Source organism: Andrographis paniculata, unplaced genomic scaffold (genome assembly GCF_009805555.1).
Source record: "Andrographis paniculata isolate CXL003 unplaced genomic scaffold, ASM980555v1 Contig30END, whole genome shotgun sequence".
NCBI classification, from domain to species: domain Eukaryota; kingdom Viridiplantae; phylum Streptophyta; class Magnoliopsida; order Lamiales; family Acanthaceae; genus Andrographis; species Andrographis paniculata.
This window is the reverse complement of record NW_026137563.1, coordinates 1,063,099-1,081,259: the sequence shown is the minus strand read 5'-3', so window position 1 is coordinate 1,081,259 and position 18,161 is coordinate 1,063,099. Positions and strand designations below refer to the sequence as shown.

Sequence of the window (18,161 nt, the reverse complement as noted above, 5' to 3'; positions counted from 1 at the left end):
CAGGCGTAATTCCTAAATGAAACAACTCAAACAAGTGCACGCGCATATGTTGAGAAATGGCACCAACTTTACAAAATTCTTGATCACCAAGCTCCTGGAAATTCCTCAAATTGGATACGCCCACAAGGTGTTCGACAATACGCCCCAACCAACACTCTTCCTCTACAACAAGCTCATCCAGGCCTACGCTTCTCACGGACCTCATTTCCACTGTTTCTCTCTCTATACCCAAATTCTTCTTCGTCGTCGCTGCTTGTCCCCCAATCCACACACCTTCGCCTTCCTCTTTACCGCCTGCACTGCTCTGTCCAATCCTTCCCAAGGCCAGATGCTCCACTCCCATTTGGTTGAATTCGGGCTCGATGGCGATGTCTACGCAATTACATCGTTGGTCGACATGTACGCTAAGATGGGTCTGCTGCCGCTCGCGAGGAAACTGTTTGATGAAACGACTGCTAAGGATGTGGCCACTTGGAATTGCTTGATCGCTGCGCATACTAGACGCGGGGATTTGGAGGAAGCTCTGCGTTTGTTCTCAGCTATGCCGTCGAAGAATGTGATTTCATGGACTGCTCTGATATCGGGGTACTCACAGAACGGTAAATACAGGGAGGCATTGGAGATGTATCTGGAAATGGTGAGGGAGGGAAATGTGAAGCCGAATGATGTTACCATAGCAAGTGTTCTTCCGGCGTGTGCGAATCTCGGGGCATTGGAGGCTGGACGGAGAATCGAGGCTTATGCTCGAGCTAATGGTTACTCGAACAATCCATTCGTCTGCAATGCCGTGCTGGAGATGTATGCAAGATGTGGTTTAATCGAGGAAGCAATGCAGGTGTTTGATCAAATTGGTGGAAATAGAAATTTATGTTCTTGGAACACCATGATCATGGGGTTAGCTGTCCATGGAAGATGGGAGGATGCTCTCGATTTTTTTGATCAAATGCTGGTAAATTTTCTGATCATTTTCAAATATATATATATATATACACATATATGATCATGGGTTACATGGCTATGCAGAGAATAGGGTTGAATCCAGACGACGTAACATTTGTCGGCGCAATCCTTGCGTGCGTGCACGGGGGCATGGTTAAGAAAGGGCGCGACATGTTCAATTCCATGGAGAAAAGGTATTCAATTAGTCCGAAGATAGAGCACTACGGATGCATGGTTGATCTTCTTGGCCGTGCCGGATGTCTGCGTGAAGCTTATGAGCTGATAAAGAGTATGCCAATGGCTGCTGATTCGGTGGTGTGGGGAGCATTGCTCGGGGCATGCAGTTTTCACGGCGAGGTTGAGTTAGCTGAGAAAGCTGCGGAGGCACTGTCTGTGCTGGAGCCATGGAATGTTGGGAATTATGTGATCCTTTCGAATATTTATGCGAAAGCTGGGAGATGGGAAGGAGTTGCGAAGATGAGGAAGATGATGAAAAGATCGAGCGATGCAAAAGCAGCAGGGCATAGCTTGATCGAGGAAGGAGGAGGCAGAATCCATAGATTCTTTGTGGAGGATAGGTCTCATCCGAGATGCAGACAGATATTTGCAGTGTTGGATCATGTTACAGATGAAATTAGATTTGATCATGGAAAATTGATGAGCTTGAATTCCATTATTGAGGAAATAGAAATCATGGAACTTGCAGCTTGATTAATTACCTTTGCACTTGTTTGTGTTGCATTATTATTTTTTTATCTCTTAAAGAAAAAGTCTTTCTTTTTTTTTTTTTTATATATAAAATACTATTATATTTTTAAAAAATTTAATTTAAATATGGAGTATTATATAACAAACACTTTTAAGTTTTTATGTTTCTTGTATTTATATATATAATAATGTGTGTATGTTTTTAATTAAATATAATCTTTTAGATAAAAATAAATATTAAACATATATTTATGTAATAGAATTAATAAATAAACATTTTTTTGTTTATATAATATTAAATTTTTATTAATATCTTCTTCTTTTTTCAAAATAAATTGTATCTCAATCCACTTTCTCTTATTGTGTTCCTAAGGAAGAATTTACACTTTAATCAAGGATATATTCTTAAAAGTACATTATAATTATGCCTTTTTTTTAATGATTTATCGCAAACAGATAAGTAAAATTAGAAAGAATAGAGTTTAATCCAACAAATATATGGGTTTTGTTTACATATATTTTGAAATTATTATTGTTTTTGACACAATTCAATTTTCTAAAACAAAGAAGAATCACACATATAGCACTTCTATAACATATCAAAACATAATGGTAGCAATTTATTTATCAATCATTTTATCTATACTATTTACCACTTAATGATTTTGTACAAAGTAATACGAAGGGCTTCAAATTACCAACTCATTTTGTCCGTATTATTATTATTATTGTTATTACTTTGTTATAATTGCAAAAGGGCAGCTCAGATCATGATTAGGCTAATGGATACTGGGATAGGTCAATGCTCTGCTTAAATAAACTAAGTAAAAATATTATAGTACGTCCAAAAAAAAAGAAATAAGATTTCCACTTCCAGTAGTGCCTCCAACCACCTCACCCACATGCACCATCATTATTGCTTCCAACTTCATTAAACTAAATGATGCAGCAGAGGAGAGAATAGATAGATAGATGGATGGGTAATAAACAACTTTGGTTTGGTTTAGTTAGGTTTGGTGTTTGAATATTCACCCAAACAAACACAAATTTATTATTAATGATTTTTCAGGTGCTGTTGTTGTTGTTGTTATCTGTTATAGTCCATCTGGAGATCATCATATCATAAATTTACCAGTGCAGTGCAGTGATTCTGTTGGAGGAATCATGAAGATGAACATAAATGATGGTGGTTTTGATTAACCAGTATAACTTAGCGTCAAATGATGGTTTCAATAATTCACTATACTAGAGGATCTACGCCGTTCAATAAGTGGGCCTTAAAAATCGACGGTTTGGATTAATCTGGTGTTGCGATTCAGGGAGCTTTTCAAACGAGTCAAGTCAGCGTCTCAGTGCTGCCCTCTACGGAACAAATTAGACCCGACCCTTTTCTCTAGGCTCCTCCCTTCTTCTTCCTCTTTGTTCGTCGAAATCGGGAACCAGAATGCGCAAAGCCCTATATTTTGGGAATGAAGATTATGTAACGGGTTCTGGGCATCTGGGTCTGGGTCTGCATTGAAATCTTGGGAGGGTTTTGATGGTGACTTTGGGGGTTTGTCTGAAAACTAAGAACTGGGAAAGATTGGGGTTTTTTATTTTTTGACTTTCGTCCGCCTCTCTAGTCTAGTGGGTTCGAATTTAATGCCATGTTTTTGCCTTTATTTCCTTGAAATCTGGTGCCTTTGAACTTTTTTACTTCTTTTCAAGTGTGAATGGTGGTGGTTTTCGCTGGCTTTTTGAATCAATGGCAAGACGTCATGGTTGGGAACTCCCTGCCCACTCTCTACAGGTTTGGTGTTCTTTCTTTTTTTGGTTATGGTTTGTGAATGCTGCTGATCTTGACGGCGGTTTGACTCGGGAAATGTGGGGTTCGGCTTCGTGACTTTTTGTTCGGAAGTTTGCCCGTGTAGTCTTTTCTGATTTACTTTAGTGATTCAGATGGGTGTGGTTGGAAATTCATGAATATTCTCAAATTCGACATGGAAAATGTTAGTGTACTGATGAAGATGCTTTTAGGTATATGTGTGGTGTGGATAACCTCACCTATTTTCATTTAATGAAGTGGATTTAAACTTGGTTGGAATCATTTAACTTGATCTGAAATGATGGAGTTCGTTTTTTGAGTTCCTGTAGCTGCGAAATTAAATGTTTTTAGAGTTTCAGCAAGAAAGATCTTGAAGCTGTTGGGACTTTAATGTGTACGGATTAGATTTCTTTGCTGAGCTTATGGCTGTATGTTCATTGGGAAGAGATTTAGAATTATTAGATTTAGCCAAGAATTTGCTGTGAGCCTCGACAATAAACAATTTATTCGCATCAACATTCTTGTCAAAGTGCAAAACCATGTACACTGTTTAAGTTTTATCGAATTCTGAAAGTGCTAATTGGATGAGCCTCGACACATTCGATACTCATCTTGCTTCTGTATCTTTTCACATGCAGGTCGTGGCTATAACAGTTTTCTTCCTTCTTTCTGTTGCATTTTATGCATTCTTCGCTCCTTTCCTTGGAAAGGACATCTATGAGTACTTAGCCTTAGGCATTTATTCATTTCTGGTAAGTTGCGGCTGGGGTTCATTTTTTATTTTTATTCTTACAGCATCAGAATGTTTTCTGCTTCTTATCGTGCTTAATTCATTCCAGGCGCTCTCTGTGTTTATACTTTATGTGAGATGCACAGCTATTGACCCTGCCGATCCGGGGATTCTAGTTGAAGCTGACAGGGAATCAGCTTACACATCCCATCACGGCACAGAATTGCCTGGTGCGTGTAATGTGTACAAACAAAATGCTAAGTGAAATTTATTCTTGAAATGTTCCACACATCCGATGAAAAAAGAATAAAAAATGTAGGAGTTTAGTTTGTGATTATTAGGTTGTCCTATAAGATTGCTTGTTTTCTTCACTTGCTTTTTTCTCGAGTATTTTGCTGCAATTTTGTCTGATCTCATTTAGTGATGAAACTATAACATCAGATATACTGCTATTTGATATTTGGATGGTTTCAATTAGGTAATTTATCTACAACTGGAGAGCCCACTAAATTAAGACTGAAGAATGGAGAACAATCGTACAGGCAGGATACAGGTTGCTGTTCAAAAATTGGAGGTTGCCTATGTGGCTTTCTTGTGATACCGGACTGCCGCAAAGATGAAGATTCTGGGGAACAAAATGATGATGAGGATGGATTGTTTTGCACGTTGTGCCATGCTGAGGTATGGCACTTCAGAAAGTGTTCTAGTCAGTCTTTTTTTGGTACTGCTTGTTCTTATCTGTAAGGTGTTAATATACTAGAGAAGTGTATCCTCTGAGGCCTTTGGTAAAGACTCTTCCAATCTCCCTAATCCTTATCTCTGTATTACGTTTTTCCCTAGGGGTCCAAGAATTTGATTCGATTTTTTTATACCTGTTCCTTGTCTTTATGTATTATGGCACCATCCCACGTTCTCAGATGCTATCATGTGTTGAATTCTTTAATTTCGTAATTTATATCCAACTCACTACTCTTTCTCTTTCTTAGGTGCGGAAGTTCAGTAAACACTGCAGAAGCTGTGACAAATGCGTTGATGGATTTGATCATCATTGCCGGGTGAGTTAGATATTTGCCTCGAGAATTGTGGTTTTGTACTTCTCTGCATCTCTGTTTATTGTTATGATCTATACCTTTTTGCGTAGTTATTCATAGTGGAGACTGGAGAAAGCATCTCCTTTACCCAATTTGGATCCTCGACTTTTATCTAAACATGTTTTTGATGTTTTAATACTTGCAGTGGCTGAATAATTGTGTGGGTAGAAAAAACTACATCACATTTGTGTGCTTAATGGCTGCAAGCCTTCTCTGGGTAGGCTCTGTTCTTGTCTATCAATCTCTTCAATTTTATTTCTAATACCTGTGCCGACATCTCTGTCTGATCTATGTGTTTCTATATTGCTTTTCTAATAAAGATTCGACTTTTTTGCATCAGCTTGTGTTTGAATGTGCAGTGGGAGTTGCAGTCCTTGTTCGTTGTTTTGTTGATAAAAAAGCTACAGAGAGTCAAATAATTGACAGGCTCGGTGACGGATTCTCTCGCCCACCATTTGCCACTGTAGTGGTATGTTCTTGTACCTCTTCACTCTCATCTACCCCCCATATCTCACTCCACAGAGTGCTTTACCATCATTATATTATGTCGACATTTTGTGAATCATTCGTTTTTACTTTATTTCTGCAATACAGGCGCTTTGTACAGCCGTTTCCCTTTTGGCAACAGTGCCTTTAGGAGAATTGTTCTTTTTCCACATCCTTCTAATAAGAAAGGTGAGTTGTTTACTGTTACACAACCCAATCTTTTCTGTTAAACTAAAGCACATTAGGCGTCGGTATTACATTGCTGGAAGGCACAAAATCCCTTAACAAAAGGCTCTAAAAGCTGTTTGTTTCCTTAATTGCAGGGCATCACGACGTATGAATATGTTGTCGCTATGAGGACCCAAAGTGAGCCACCTGGACCATCTGCGGACGGAGGAGATCAACAAAGCTTACCTTCTTCGCCAACTAGTTCGGCTGTCACTGCCGTGAGTGCGAGAAGCTCGCTCGGAAAGGGCCTGCAATATAAAGGTGCTTGGTGTACACCCCCTAGGATATTTATGGATCATCAGGTATAATTGGCTCTCCACACCATTTTACATTTGTCTGATTTTCATTTCTTTCTGAGTTGTCGAAATACATTTGTTTCTTGTCTTCTCCAGGATGAAATTGTCCCTCACCTCGAGCCAGGCCGTCTTCCGTCAACAGTCGATCCAGACACTGTACAACCCGACAAAGGCAAAAGAGTATCTCAACGCCCCATCCGAATCAGCGCCTGGAAGCTCGCAAAACTGGATTCCAACGAGGCCATCAAAGCCGGCGAGAAAGCTCGAGCTTCATCATCAGTTCTACGACCAGTAACCTCTCGATCTCACCACAACGACACCGACCACATATCCAGCACTACGATGAGCCACATAAGCAGCCCCGCCAGCACACGGCACGGCTACTACGACCCCCACACCACCCTACCGGCTACATCCGCCAAGAGCTCGTATCCCCCCAGCCGAGCCAGTAGGGACGAAACTGACCACAGCATCAGCAACATGAGCAGCCCCATTGCGGCGAACAACCTCAGCCCGTCGCCTCTCGACCACCACTTCAACCCCATATATCAGACATCATCTGTGCAGTCTCCTGTATCCGCAAAAGCAGCAGTCCAAGCTCCGATGAGAAAAGCCAATCCAACCAGCCATGCAGACACCGCGAAATCGTCTGTTTATTGGGATCCAGAGGCGGGCAGGTTCGTGTCTTCTGCAACAAGGAGTATTGGCGGGTCGTCCTCCCAGACTTGTGGCGCTACGACGGAGCTTACGTACACTGGCCCATCGATATTCTTTGGCGGGCCGCTTGTGAGCGAGCAGGCTGGCAGAGGCGCAAGATCTGCGCTTCCGCCGGGCGCTTCGCAGAGGAGCTCGAGTTCGAGTTATTATCAGCAGGGGAGATCTCAGCGAGGGGGTCAGCTTCCTGTATTTGTCCCGAGTGATTCGCAACAGCAGAATCAATTTTCTTCTCAGTTGGATTAATGTTGGATTCGGACATGAATTGACCTGATCTGTTCGTCTAGACTGTAGGAAAACGATGATTTAATGTGACTTTTGGAACCAAGTTAAATTTTCTCATTGTCTAATTTGCTGTGTCTCGAATCGAAGAATTCATTTTATTTTGATTCAAAATAATTTAGGACATTTATAGTTTTTCAAAATATAGTATAGTTACAATATAAAGAAAGGGGGATAGGAGGGGGTAAAAATGAGATGATCCACAAGGAAGTTGGATTTAGTTAGGACAGATTATAACGACCACCGGAATTTCTGGCTTTCACTATTATGGGAAACTTGACAAAAATACGACTCACTTTTGATGACAAAAATTTTCTCCATTGAATTCCCAGATGAGATTAGATCAGATCAGAAGATGACAGACATTCTTCACGTCTAATTTGTATTCTTTCTTCGTCGTCTATTCTTCATCGCATCTATATCATACAGGAATGGGTGGCGGTGGCGATGCTGCGGGAGCAAAATCGTCGAGGGAGCTCGACAGGACTCCCACATGGGCTGTTGCATTGGTTACTGTCGTCATTATAATGATCTCCATCATCATCGAAAAAGTCCTCCATAAAATCACCATGGTATGTATGTTTCAACATTTGCAATCTCTGTGTTTCGATACATAACAAGATTGATTCATTTACAGACATCCATATCTATAAATTGTAATAATAATAATATCTTAGGCGTTTCACAAAAGGAAGAAGCTCGCCCTGGTCGAAGCCGTTGAGAAAATCAAAGCAGGTATGGATAGAAATGTATATATGTTTTCGGGATTTGAGGTCAGTTGATGATAACCTGTTGTGATGTACTCTTACAGAGCTTATGATTCTGGGATTCATTTCCCTACTTCTGACATTTGGGCAGAGCCACATTGCGAGCATCTGTCTCCCTGTCGACATCGCCAACAATTTGTGGCCGTGTGAAGTTCACCACACTGCCGGGACAGGGGACCACAAGCCGGAGCCTAAGCCTGCTAAGGAGCAAGGCGCGCAGCACCGGAGACTTCTGATGTACGAGCACAGAATGTTGGCCGGAGGCTCCACCGCCAAGGGGTGCCCCCCTGTAAGAAAGAAAGAATTACGACTCTTTTATATGTAATAATTTGCATACAACCTGTGTGTTTTCGACCTTAACTATGCATACATTACATTTCCGATGTTGTAGGGAAAAGTGTCGCTTATATCTCAGAATGGGCTTCATCAGCTCCATGTCTTCATATTCTTTCTGGCTGTGTTTCATGTCTTTTACAGTTCCATGACGATGATGCTTGGGAGGTTGAAGGTACTGTCCTAACAGGTCTATGTAATAATAATTTATCGTTTTGTGTAGTTAACTTCGATTGTGTTGTGTTCGTTGCGCAGATTCGGGGATGGAAGGAATGGGAAGAGCAGATTGAAAGAGAAACTGCTGCATCGAATGGTATTTATTACGACTATAGCTCCATTTTGTTTTGAAGATCATTAAGAAACCTCGTTTTTAAAGTCCTTTAAACTACAGTTGCTTATCTTCTTACACAGATCCCACGCGATTCAGGCTCACGCACGAGACATCCTTCGTGAAAAGCCACACCAATTCTTGGATGCAGAATCCCATCTTCTTCTATGTTGTAAGACATAAATGTTTATAACTATGATCGATGATTTCTTCATAATTTATCGCGCTAAATGTGTAAGCTTATGAAGTTCTCTACCCGATCCTTGAATTTTTAAGTTTAATCAATGCAACATTTTAGGCCTGTTTTTTCCGGCATATGCTGTATTCAGTGCAGAAATCCGACTACTTGACACTGCGCCATGGATTTGTATCGGTGAGTTTCTTACTTAAACTGCATTTCGAAAAATAGTGTAGAGACAATAATGTGTTTAACTTTACGATCATGTGATCGATAGGTCCATTTGTCAGCCGGAACCAAGTTCAACTTTCAAAAGTACATCAAAAGATCTTTGGAAGACGACTTCAAAGTGGTCGTAGGAATACCGTATGATACTTATTTCCACTCGATGCATCGTTACGCTTTGAAGTAAATAGACATATCTGAAAATTATGTGTTTTTGTGTCTGACATTAAGTAATGTCTTGGTGCTACTATCAGTCCTTTCTTATGGATGATCACTGTCATTTACCAGCTTCTCAACCTCCAAGGTCACCCTGTTTTTCTTTTCGACACAAAATTATTTTCTTCGGACATAACATATGATATGATATACTGATCTGGTTTTGTGATAAATTTCAGGAGGGCTCTTCATGTTTTGGCTGTCATTAATGCCGATGATAGTAAGGCTTGCTGTTCTTACATTGCTTATGTCAAATTCTTACAGGTGAGTAACCAGTTCATTTGGTTTCTTAAGCTAATCTTTTCAGTTGGGACGAAGCTGCAGTCGATTATTACTCAAATGGCCATCGAGATCCAAGAGAAGCACGCCGTGATTCAAGGCATTCCATTAGTGCAAGTCTCCGACCGCCATTTTTGGTTCAGCAAGCCTAAGTTAGTGCTTCAACTCATCCATCTAGCCCTCTTTCAGGTCACGCCATTTTTTTTTTCATTTCTTCAACTTTGGCCACGCCTTATTTCCAAACTACCTTAACAAATGATTACCTTGTTGTTGTCATGACCTCCAGAACTCTTTCGAAATCACACACTTCATGTGGATATGGGTACAAACTTTACTCGAATTTGCATAGTTTCTTTCGCATAAACTACCCGATCAGACAAGCTAATGTAATGTAATGTGTCGACTTATTGCAGTACGAATTCGGGCTGCATTCTTGCTTCCACAAGAACTTCAATCTTGCCGTTGTTAGAGTCATCATCGGGTATATATATACATATATTTATGGATACACATATCCGATTTCTGAGTGAAGCAGCTAATCGGTGGATGGCAGGATAATGCTGCAGTTCGTGTGCAGCTACATAACGCTTCCTCTGTACGCACTCGTAACACAGGTAATAAATAGCATCAACACATCTCCTTCTTCTTACATCCTCTGTTTCTTGTCTGTGTCTGAAAATCTATAAACACACATATATATATATATGTATATATAGATGGGATCGTTTATGAAGAAGTCAATCTTCGACGAGCAAACATCGAAGGCGTTGATGAGCTGGCACCACAAGATAAAGCACAAAGGCGGGACAGGGAGCGGCGGGGGGAGCACCGGCGGCAGCACCCAGCCGCGGATGAGGAAGCTGGGAGGCAGCACCGACGACGACTCGCCGGGGCATTCTCCCAACGGAAGCGGGAGAGGCGGCAGCGGCGGCGGTGGCGGTCTTGAAATGGGCGAGAAAACCTCTGGAGAGACGGCCAATATCACAGCCCATGTAGACATATCCGACGTCGAAGAACGAGGCATCAAAGACTTGCTCACAGGGCCCTGACCTCACCTTATCATCACCATCTCTCTTCACTGTATCATATATACATATACATATACATACATATATATAGATATATATAGAGGTGATGTATGTAGATTTTTAGACATGTGCAGATTTTCAGACAATAGGAGATACTCTGGCATAGTTTGTCTTTCTTATTTACTCTGGACAATGTGTAGTTTTTGAGAAATTTCACTGTTTTCTCCACTTTTCTTCCTCCGGTACCATCCTCGGAGCGCAAGGTACAACCATCCAATGCACCGGCGAAAAAAGATCCCTTTTTTTATTCTAATATATCTGGCGATTTCGGTGTACGTGGCTCCAACGGCCATGGCTTCTTTGAGGACCTTTGAGAAATGTGTGTTCGATAGTTCTCAATTTTGTTCAAAACCCACAGGCCCCAACGGGCAAAAGCTGGTTCTTACACCATTGTCCATTCCGAGAAGGTCTGTAATTCTCATCTCTGTGGTGCCCTTCACCCTCACTGCACTTCCACAGACGCTGCTCGCCAGAGAGAGGCGCATCAGGAAGAATATTCCTCTCGAAGATTATCTCACCAGCTGTTAGTTAATTTATCCTTTCAGTTACTTTCTTGCATTTTTAGAGCTTCCTGCTGTTAATTCATCCGGAAAATTGTCTGTATGGTTAAGGATAAGATAACTCTCTGAAATATAAATCCCTCGCCTTGAATTGCTTGTTGAAATCAATGGTTTCTCCTCTGAAGCAGCTGATGGGATTAAGTATTATGATCTTGTTGAAGGGAAGGGTCGAACTGCTGAAAAAGGATCCACAGTGAAGGTTTCTCTGCACAATGACTGTTCTATTACCACCATTAATGATATCTGAAGATGTTTCTATAAGCTGAACCTTTTTGAGTGCACAAATTCAACAGGTACACTTCGATTGTATGTACCGTGGCATTACAGCCGTGTCGAGCCGAGAATCGAAACTCTTGGCTGGGAATCGAATAATTGCTCAGGTTATTGAATCTTTCTACTATAGTTAGATTCAGCATTGATCAGTTGGTTAGATGCAATACTGAACTTTACCAATTGAACAGCCATATGAGTTTCAAGTCGGCGCAATTCCGGGGAAAGAGAGAAAGCGCGAGTTTGCGGACAATCCAAACGGGCTGTTCTCGGCGCAGGCTGCGCCGAAGCCTCCAAAAGCTATGTACACGATAACTGAGGGGATGAAAGTCGGGGGAAAGGTAATGCTAATCAAAGAATGATGTCTTCGGATTGGTCTCATTTCTATCATTTTTTGTTGTTGTTGCAGAGGACTGTGATTGTTTCTTCGGAGGCCGGCTATGGCTCCAATGGAATGAATGAAATTCCGGTAATCTTTGGACATTCTCGCAGTGAACATTAGTCATTCTCAGAATGTAATTATGAATTGTTTTGCATTGCAGCCTGGGGCTGAATTTGAACTCAATATCGAACTTTTGGAAGTAACTCCACCTGAAGAAGCCAAGTGAAGATCGATCTGGGAAGATTGTTCGATTCATTTGTTTTGTAAATAAGCTCGCTCATTAGCTGAGTATTGTGACTCAACAACAGTTCTCATAATGTAGAGTTTGATTCTTGATGATCTGAATTCTTCAACTATAAGTCGTTATATAAATAAATGAATAGAAAGCGTGTTTCACAAAATAAAAAAATAAAGAAAAAGCGTGTTTTTCACAAAATCCTATTCAGGATGCGGGAAAATGGAAAACGCGAGGACGGGCTCTGGAGCAAAGTCGTCGGCTCATTAGACAAACTGCGAGCTGCTGCTGCTGGTTCCAACGTAGGCCGAGCAGTTTCAGATCTTCTGCATCGGAGCTGCGGCGTGTTGTTTGGAATCGCTTCGCTTTCCACTCCAATAATTGCGGTTCCCGATCGAGTCGAGAAGTTTGAGAAATGAAGCGGATTCGATCGGATCTCCCATTCGCATTTGTTTTTGTTTTTGTGTTAGGATTTTGTACATTTTTCTCTGCTGTGTGCTCCTCCGATCTTGTTATCTCCAAGCTTGATCGCCGGGTAAAACCTTGTTTAAGTTATGGTTTTGTCTTAGATTTTGTCGCAGATTTTTGCGTCCAAAAAATTTGGTTTCTTTAGGGGTTTTGGTGTAAAAGTTCGCCTGAGATGGACTAGGGTTTAAAATGGAGCAATCAGGGGAAATACTACTCTGGGTTTTGATTATTGCTATTTTCGCTACGTTGGTTACTTAGACGAGTGGTCAACAAGCGTTAGGTTGATTATAATGCATTATATTTGTGTATTCCAGAGAAACTGAAGTGTTTCGTGCGACAATTGTTTTGGATTTGACATTAAATTAAAACTTTCGAGTTTGGATACGTTTTTTTTCAGGCCTATGTGAGCTTCTACCAGTGGTTGTTATTGACTTTTACCCATTTCTGGTGCAGATTGATTTATCATCCCATATAGTGCGATCGTCTGTATCTCTGAAGGTGCTTTTCCCAGCTGTTGTTGGTTTAGGTTCTTTATTTTTCTTCAATAACAGGGGTTCAATTGCTATTAGAGCTAATTTATTTGAATCTCCCAGGTAGAAAATAATGGTGCTGATGCAGTGTCAAATATTCTGTTGCCGTTCCCTGAGCATCAAGCAAAGAAGATGGCTTTTCTGTCTGTGGTAGTTAGTGAGGGCAAAGGAAAAACAAAAGAATCCTCTGTTAGTCTTCCTATTGAAGCTTCCAATCCAGAAGGAACACCACCAGGCTTGACTTGGTATTCCGTCACTTTACCCAAGGCACTGGGAAAGGGAGGAAGCGTGTCGTTGGAGATTAAAGCTGCATTTACTCATATACTAAGCCCATTCCCTGAGAAAATAACTCAATCTGATGCTCAGCTTGTTGCCTTCCAAGATGGTGCACATTATCTCTCCCCTTATGCAATCAAGGTTCAGTCACTTACTATCAAATTACCGGAGCCAAAAGTTGAAACTTACACAAAACTGGAGAATACCAAGTTCTCTGGTTCAGAAATTAAGTATGGTCCTTATGATAACATTCCTCCTTTCTCGTACAACCCAATAGTAGTTCACTATGTAAGCAATAACCCATTTGCTGTTGCTCGGGAGTTGGTACGAGAGATTGAGATTTCCCATTGGGGAAATGTGCAAATCACGGAAGCTTATAACCTTGCTCATGCCGGTGCTGAGCTCACCGGGGAGTTCTCAAGGTATGAATACACTATTCAATGCCTTATCTATACCATATTCTATAAAGAGGCAGTTCTTTATATATTACCTATTTATGAATATTTGCAGGCTAGACTTTCAGATGCGACCCCACATTAGAGGAGCTTCTGCAATAAAAAATCTAGTTGCCAAGCTACCACCACGAGCTCATTCTATTTACTACAGGGATGATATTGGAAATATTTCTACATCAAATGTATTTAGTGATTCAGCAAAGGTGGGTAATGATGCACTTGAAAGTGCTTAGCATCTGGCATTGTGTGATTGGTTTCCTTTCTAATTTTGATATTCATTCCTTTCAATGCAGACACTACTGGAAATTGAGCCACGATTTCCTTTGCTTGGTGGTTGGCGAACTTCTTTTACCATTGGATATGGCTTGCCGCTTGAAGACTTTTTGTTCAGATCGGAGGGCAAACGTTTTCTTAACATCTTCTTTGGCTGTTCAATGAGTGATCTGGTCATTGAAAATTTGACTGTGAAGGTACCATTTCTTTTGATTCTATTATGTTGAAGTTAAGATGTTGGATCTGACAGATAATTGTTGCACATAATTTGATGATGAAAAAGTATGTTACTCTTCAACTTATGTTTCATAAGCGAATATGTATTATTCCCACTTATCTATTTATTTCTCTAGTCAATTCTGATTGGTAATACTTGTTATTGCTTCTTCCATTTCAGGTTGTTTTACCAGAAGGGTCAAAAGACATCTCTGTTTCTGTTCCATTTCAGGTGAAACGATCTCAAGAGGTATGTTGAGAAGGCATATTAAATCTTTAATTACTGTCTGTATGACCGAAAAGTTGAGCCTTTATTCTCATATACTACTTTTGCACAACTGCAGACCAAGTTTTCCCACCTAGATATGGTTGGGAGGCCAGTTATTGTATTGGAGAAAACAAATGTTGTGCCAGAACATAATCGACTTTTCCAGGTGATTATCCCATGTTGGTACCATTGTAGAAGATTTTTTTCGTCAATAATAAATTTTAAATGATATTGGAAAAACTAAATTTCTTTTTTAAGATACTATACATTGCATCTAACCACAAAATTCAGATTGTCATATAGCTAGTCAAATATCTAAATACAGTAGACTGTATATTTAAGCTACTAGGTCATATCCTAAGCCACATACATCATTTAGCAACCTTTGTGATTTTGATTATCAATAATTTTCTCCATGAGAATTAAATTAGCTTTCCCAAAATGTCAGGTCCAGTTTAATTTTAGCAAGTAATCTGTGCCTTAAAAGTACTGCTGCAATTGCTTGTATATTCTGTAATTTAAACTTTCAACTGCTTTGCCTGAGGTTAAAAAGGCAAGCTATAAGTAACTTCCACACTGTGAATTTGATCTAGAATGCTGTTTCCATCTACTAATTAGTTGGGAGGAAATAATTATATCTAAGTTGAATGTGTACTTGAGTGCACAAAGCATATAATAATATTAGAATAGGAAATCAGACAAGTCATGTTGACAAAGGGCACCTATATGATAGGGTATATATTTATCGTTACAAGTATATGAAAGGCAAATATATTTATATTTCCAGATTCATTTGTTCCACTTCTATAGTTCTGATTAAAATTTTAAGTTGATGAGGCTTGAAGTGGTACCTTTGGGATTGTTAATTCTTTGAAATTATTGTGGAAGTTGGTCACCCTTTTGAAGCATAGTTGGAAAAAGAATTTTTCAGATGCTGGGTACAAACTAGGATCAGCATATATATTTCTTGGGGAATAATGGATCTATGTTTGGCATAAGCGGGTTAATTCAATTATGTTAATATCTTTGCAGTAGAAAGATTGACTGTCTGCCTGTTGACTAGAGATTAAAGTATTTTAGCAGTTCCATATAGATGTTAATTTGGTGCCAATTTGATGATGAGCTCTATGATGTAGATGTTTCCTTTCAAAGCTATCTAACGCATCTGTTTTGCCTCAGGTGTATTACAGATTCAGCAACCTCTCTCTCTTTAGGGAGCCATTAATGTTGATTTTTGGATTCTTCCTCTTTTTTGTAGCATGTGTTGTATACACACATGCAGATCTCACAATCTCAAAGTCCTCCCCCTCTTATCTAGCAAAACTTCAGTGGGATGAGGTACTAGATTTTTTTTCTACCTCATTTTTTGAGTGTTTTTATTTTTCAAACGCAAGACTTAACATTATAGTTCAGCAACACATCAGCATGCAACAACATAAAAAAGAATAAAGTTGGCTAAATTATTATCTTCTACAGGTGCAAACTGCAATTCAGCAGTTCCAAAGCATCATGAAACGATGTGTGGTGGTTCATGACAAACTGGAAGCATCATTGCGTGATCTTTCAAGAACCGGTGATGTGCAGGCATGCAAAGCATCACGCAAGGCTGCTGACAGTGCCCTTAAGGAACTGGCAAAGGAATTGAAACCCTTGTTGTCATTCTTGCAATCTTCTCCACAGGCAGCTCAGATAATGCCCAAGGTTAGCAGCTACTCTTATTATTTATGTTGGATTCATTTACAAACTTTGGTGAACACATTTAACCTAAAAGTATACTCTGATAACTTGTTTAGATAAAAATTCATAGTAAAATTTTACATTTCATATGGTGAGAACCTATAAAACCCACTAAAAGATAAAAAAATTTATTTATCCCATACAAATTCCAGTCGCAGAACTAATGAATTAGAATTTAAACACTACGCCTCAAATATGATATATTTTGAAGCAGACTATTTAGGCAAATGCACTCCAGATATCTTTCTATTAAATGGAAAATAAGTTATGTTTGGTTTCTTATGCCTAGTTCTAGAGACTAGAATTTGATGGTTTTAGGTGAGGTTTATTGTCCATGGCTAAGACTAACTTGCTAGTTATTCCAGGAAATTTTAAAGATACGAAGTTGAATTAAGAAATATTTGAAACCAGCATCAGAATTCCTATTGGGCATATTATTTGGGTATTTCTAGTCTTGGGTAAACTAATATTTCTTGGTTTCAGGAGCAGACTTGAACACAAGTTGGTTTTAACACTCTTAATGCCACCAAATTTTTTACCTTACCTTGGATGGATGGCTTAAATAATGCAGGTGGAAGAGTTGGTGTTGAAGGAGAGGGAATTGCAAGAGAAGCTGATGTTGAAACATACCACTGTTGTGGATTCTTATGAGAAGAAATCTGGTGGTAGGGATATTGAGAATCGAGTTGCGGCTATTCAGCAGAAAATTAATCTCCTGAGACAGGATTTCGATGAACTGCTTGAAGTTATTGATGAGATCTAAAGTAGATCAGTGATTACTCAGAACTTGAGATTGTTCCATATGAGTTGAAGTGAATTGGACTAAAAATTTTGTTGAGGATATTTAATTTTGTTAGATACTGTGGGATCTTATGCAGTTTAAATTAGCATGAATTACAAGAGATATACCATATTTTAGTTGGACAATGTTTAATGACTTTATGATCATGGATGGATGCTTTGCCCATTGTTTTTCCATTTCATTGTTATAACGAAGTTGGATTACCAATCTAGTTTGGTTGTTCGATTGAGAGTAAAATTTGAACATACTATGTTTTTTTTAATGTAAAATTAATTTTTAATATTATATCAAATAAAAACTTAAAGTATTTTATTTTATATTTTTTTAGGAATTCTTTATATAAATAGTAACAATTGAATCTAAGATTTTAAAACAAATATATTTAGGTTTTTTTTATTTAGCTTTAAATAAAAAAATAACATTTTGTTTTTATTTATTGTTTTATAACGAAAATTTTATTTTTATTCTTTAGGTAAAATCTTGTTTAAATAAAAATTCAAATAAGATCTTACCTCAAATCAAAATTAAATAAGTAATGCTTTAATGTTTTTGTTTTGGTATGTCATAATGTCTAGGGCACAGAATAAAATTAAATTCTGAATCAAAATGTACAGGGCACATAACAGAATTAGATTGAGAGTTTGATGTTTGATTTGCAGCAGAGGACTCGCCGGGGACTCGCGGGTTGAGAGAATCTGAATGACAAGGGCAAAGAATCACTAAAGGCAAGGAATGGATTCAGCGCACAAGGATTGCTAACGAAGGAGAAGAAAGTAATGAAATGAAAATACTAAAGTACCCTTGACTAATTACAGTTGTTAGATTATAATGAATGGTTAAGATATCAATTCAGCAATGCTGAATTAATACCTTACTCGGTAGGCACCGCGTGTCTATTGCTCCACAACAACTATAGCTCAAAGAAATAAGCAACTATACTCAGCTACTTCTTTCCTAGAAATACATTATACAAATTTAGTTTTCAAATTTTCTTAAA

At 39.1% G+C, this 18,161-nt stretch overlaps 5 protein-coding genes across 6 annotated transcripts; all 5 read left to right on the top strand.

The window, feature by feature from the left end:
* Positions 1-16: 16 nt before the first annotated feature.
* LOC127247016 (pentatricopeptide repeat-containing protein At5g08510) lies at positions 17-1,688 on the top strand. The gene is made up of 2 exons (XM_051268713.1): positions 17-949; positions 1,024-1,688. Exons 1-2 carry the CDS (start codon positions 17-19, stop codon positions 1,648-1,650), a joined length of 1,560 nt encoding a protein of 519 aa, XP_051124670.1. The 3' UTR covers positions 1,651-1,688.
* A 1,303-nt stretch (positions 1,689-2,991) lies between these two features.
* LOC127246874 (protein S-acyltransferase 21) lies at positions 2,992-7,402 on the top strand. Its single transcript, XM_051268497.1, has 10 exons — positions 2,992-3,436; positions 4,090-4,203; positions 4,291-4,411; positions 4,660-4,862; positions 5,168-5,236; positions 5,418-5,489; positions 5,613-5,741; positions 5,867-5,947; positions 6,082-6,288; positions 6,379-7,402. Exons 1-10 carry the CDS (start codon positions 3,392-3,394, stop codon positions 7,240-7,242), a joined length of 1,905 nt encoding a protein of 634 aa, XP_051124454.1. The 5' UTR covers positions 2,992-3,391; the 3' UTR covers positions 7,243-7,402.
* Positions 7,403-7,709: 307 nt separating this feature from the next.
* LOC127246497 (MLO-like protein 9) lies at positions 7,710-10,743 on the top strand. The gene is made up of 15 exons (XM_051267924.1): positions 7,710-7,850; positions 7,956-8,013; positions 8,090-8,334; positions 8,437-8,553; positions 8,634-8,691; positions 8,790-8,878; positions 9,005-9,079; positions 9,162-9,250; positions 9,364-9,413; positions 9,505-9,545; positions 9,620-9,793; positions 9,891-9,926; positions 10,018-10,085; positions 10,158-10,218; positions 10,321-10,743. The coding sequence occupies exons 1-15, from the start codon at positions 7,710-7,712 to the stop codon at positions 10,651-10,653; spliced, it is 1,635 nt and encodes a 544-aa protein (XP_051123881.1). The 3' UTR covers positions 10,654-10,743.
* A 109-nt stretch (positions 10,744-10,852) lies between these two features.
* Positions 10,853-12,243, top strand: LOC127246498 (peptidyl-prolyl cis-trans isomerase FKBP18, chloroplastic). 2 transcript variants are annotated; one of them, XM_051267926.1, is made up of 6 exons: positions 10,853-11,215; positions 11,381-11,451; positions 11,546-11,632; positions 11,714-11,863; positions 11,932-11,991; positions 12,065-12,243. In XM_051267926.1, exons 1-6 carry the CDS (start codon positions 10,909-10,911, stop codon positions 12,128-12,130), a joined length of 741 nt encoding a protein of 246 aa, XP_051123883.1. In that variant the 5' UTR covers positions 10,853-10,908; the 3' UTR covers positions 12,131-12,243. The 2 variants fall into 2 exon arrangements, with proteins under 2 accessions (XP_051123883.1, XP_051123882.1); XM_051267925.1 differs by having other exon boundaries at positions 10,854-11,215; positions 11,378-11,451.
* Positions 12,244-12,387: 144 nt separating this feature from the next.
* Positions 12,388-17,340, top strand: LOC127246496 (dolichyl-diphosphooligosaccharide--protein glycosyltransferase subunit 1A). The gene is made up of 10 exons (XM_051267923.1): positions 12,388-12,674; positions 13,061-13,105; positions 13,201-13,835; positions 13,924-14,071; positions 14,162-14,338; positions 14,539-14,607; positions 14,702-14,791; positions 15,805-15,963; positions 16,102-16,326; positions 16,934-17,340. Exons 1-10 carry the CDS (start codon positions 12,555-12,557, stop codon positions 17,123-17,125), a joined length of 1,860 nt encoding a protein of 619 aa, XP_051123880.1. The 5' UTR covers positions 12,388-12,554; the 3' UTR covers positions 17,126-17,340.
* Positions 17,341-18,161: the final 821 nt, after the last annotated feature.